Below are 2,657 nucleotides of genomic sequence, written 5' to 3' on the forward strand. Positions count from 1 at the left end.
TTTGGATCCTTAACAGCCAGAATAGTTACCTATAAATTGCAATATACTTTGATTCCAAATTGGAATTCAATCTGTGACTATTCACTGACTATTTTAAGTTTAATTATGTAAACTGTATTCTAAGTACATCAAATATGTCTCTAATGATAATGCCATGAGTATCTTTTAAAGAGAAAAGGAATGGAAGAGTTTCTGATCCTTACTAGAATCAATTACAAAATTTCCAAGTGCTGATATCGAGCTTCTGCAAGAAATCATTGAGCATCTGAAAATTCTGTTTTGATCCTTTTTAAAATTGTAATTTGGATTGTGTGATCTTGTGTGTGCTGGCAGAGAAGCCATAATTAAGTATTTTTCTTGCCACACAATGCAAACAGGTATCAGAAACTACCTTTTTGTAGGAATATCATGGTAAAAAGTGGAAAGATTTTGAGTACAGCGCAGTAGTAGTTTGCACTAATCTTTATTGTGACAAGGCCTTTGATAACTGAGTGAGCTGATGCAATAGAAACATACCCAATGAATAAGCTACAAAGGAACTTTAGTAGCCAACTTCCACGTGGGAGAGGAATATGTCATGCTGGATCCAAACTTTAAGTAAATGCTTGGAGGGTGTCAACAATAAGAATAAACACTTTTGCATATTCTTATTTCATTTTGCAGCAAACGTGATGACATTAGTGATCTTCAGTCAAAAAAACTGTTTTATTTCCACCTCCAGTCGCTACCTCCTCATGGCTATGTCATTGGCTGACACAGTGGTCCTTATTCTTGTGGTTGGCATTGAGATCATTGTAGAATGCTTTTGCACAAGTCCATTCTGGTACAGAGATCCTTGGTGCACGTTGCGGGATGTGTTCAACTATGGTGCAGTTAACACTTCTGTCTGGCTGATGGTTTCTTTTACCATTGAGCGTTTCATTGCAATCAACAATATCAAGCTCAGGATGAAAATCTCTTCTCCCAGAAAAACAGTTCATGTTATTGTTGTGATTCATGTTTGCTGTTATACTGTGGCCATCCCTCACTATTGGTCTAACTATTCAGAAATGGAGAATGGAACGGGACATGTCATCTGTAAATATAACCCTGAACTCCCCAGTGCATATGTGAAGGGACTTGTGTGGTTCCAGACTTCTGTGATCTACATTATTCCTTACATCATTATCTTCACCTTAAACAGCCTCATTCTAAGGCAGATAATTCACAGTAACAAAGTACACAGTGTTACCTGGACAGTCTTGCACAGAAACCCACCTGCAACCCATTTTCGTATCTGGAAGAAATCAATCATCCTTTTGGTTACAGTTTCAATGACATTTGCCTGTCTCTGCACCACCAGGTTTGTGACTCAAATCATCATAAAAACCACCTACTATAACATAGATAGGCAAGATTATTCAAAGACCATTAATATTGTAACAGATATTGGTACCATGCTAGAAATGACTAACACTGCTATCAATATGTATCTGTACGCTTGTACCCAGTCTGTTTTCCGAAAAGAGCTTATCCGATATTTGCAGAGTATACTGTGTTACTGGCAAACAAAACGAAAGCATCCAATGAATGTACTTTCAGTAATGAGCTAGATAGGCAGAAGTGGTACTGTTTGGTTGAGCTGCAAATCACTGGAAGTGTGTGGTGTTTTACTTGCAGAAATGCTGGACTATTCCCTTTTAATGACAATAAAGCTGCTGATTCTGCATTAAATTCCCTCTGCCATCATACCACTATAATCATGCATTTCCTCATCCTCTCAGCCTATTTCCAAACAACATGAATACTTTTTTCTAAATCTAAATTTAAATTTTCTTTGATGTTTATTGTTCTGGTACGCCTTAATTCCACTGCTATAGAAAATGTCTAATCCAGATTTCAAGTCCACAAAGTGACTTAAGCCTAACAGTCATTTTTTGTCCCTTATCCATATATAGCTATAGCAAGCTAGATGATAGTAAATAATTTTGTAGAAGGATCCCTGCTTCTCTTTGTTAATTGCCTATTTCTGCTAAAGTTCTTTCCTGCACATAGAGTATTGGAAATAACAGGCCTTAGAAGACTGTATTTTTTCATGTGTTTCTTAACTTAAACTTACTTCTCCTTAAGAATCAATACCTGCTCAAGCTTCAGATAATCCTAGTAGAAATTTGGAGGATTCTACTCTGTAACTCTACCTTCAGCTGGATGTCTTGCCTTAGCTCACTAGATCTCTTGCTCTCATTTCCTTGTTCTTGCTCCTATGAAACCGCAGGCTTCTGCTCTGAGGATTGGTCACAAGTATAAAGAGAGGTCTTTGGGCTCCAAGGCAAACTGTCATATGCAGCCTCTCAGCGTTAGGCACCAAGTCCTCACTCCCCAGGCTGCATTTGAGAAGGTTAGGAGAAAGAGAATAAGAGAGTCACATTGCCACTTCTTCCTGCTAGCACAGCTTGAGCCTGATGAGAGTTTGAGAGTTGTCCCACACCTTGATTGCTTCAAAGTATATTTTTCCCCTTTCACCTTCAGACTCAGAGGTGTTATCCTTCCTTCCATTCAGAAATCTTCCGCCTACCTAATTCTTGGGATGCCTAAAAGATTTTTCCCTCTTAAGCAAACCATTTCTGCACCAGGGAAATATTCTTTTAATGTGTTTCTTTGATGAATCTAGTGGCTGT

General features: G+C 38.1%; 1 protein-coding gene across 1 annotated transcript; it reads left to right on the top strand.

Moving 5' to 3' along the window:
• The first annotated feature begins 671 nt into the window (after positions 1 to 671).
• On the top strand, positions 672 to 1,592 carry LOC116509433 (probable G-protein coupled receptor 142). The gene has a single exon (XM_032218591.1). The coding sequence runs from the start codon at positions 672 to 674 to the stop codon at positions 1,590 to 1,592; it is 921 nt and encodes a 306-aa protein (XP_032074482.1).
• Positions 1,593 to 2,657: the final 1,065 nt, after the last annotated feature.

This window comes from Thamnophis elegans, chromosome 5 (genome assembly GCF_009769535.1).
Source record: "Thamnophis elegans isolate rThaEle1 chromosome 5, rThaEle1.pri, whole genome shotgun sequence".
Lineage (NCBI taxonomy): Eukaryota > Metazoa > Chordata > Lepidosauria > Squamata > Colubridae > Thamnophis > Thamnophis elegans.

Coding starts and splice junctions, on each gene's coding strand:
- LOC116509433 (XM_032218591.1), top strand. CDS start 672: ATGACATTAGTGATCTTCAGTCAAAAAAACTGTTTTATTTCCACCTCC.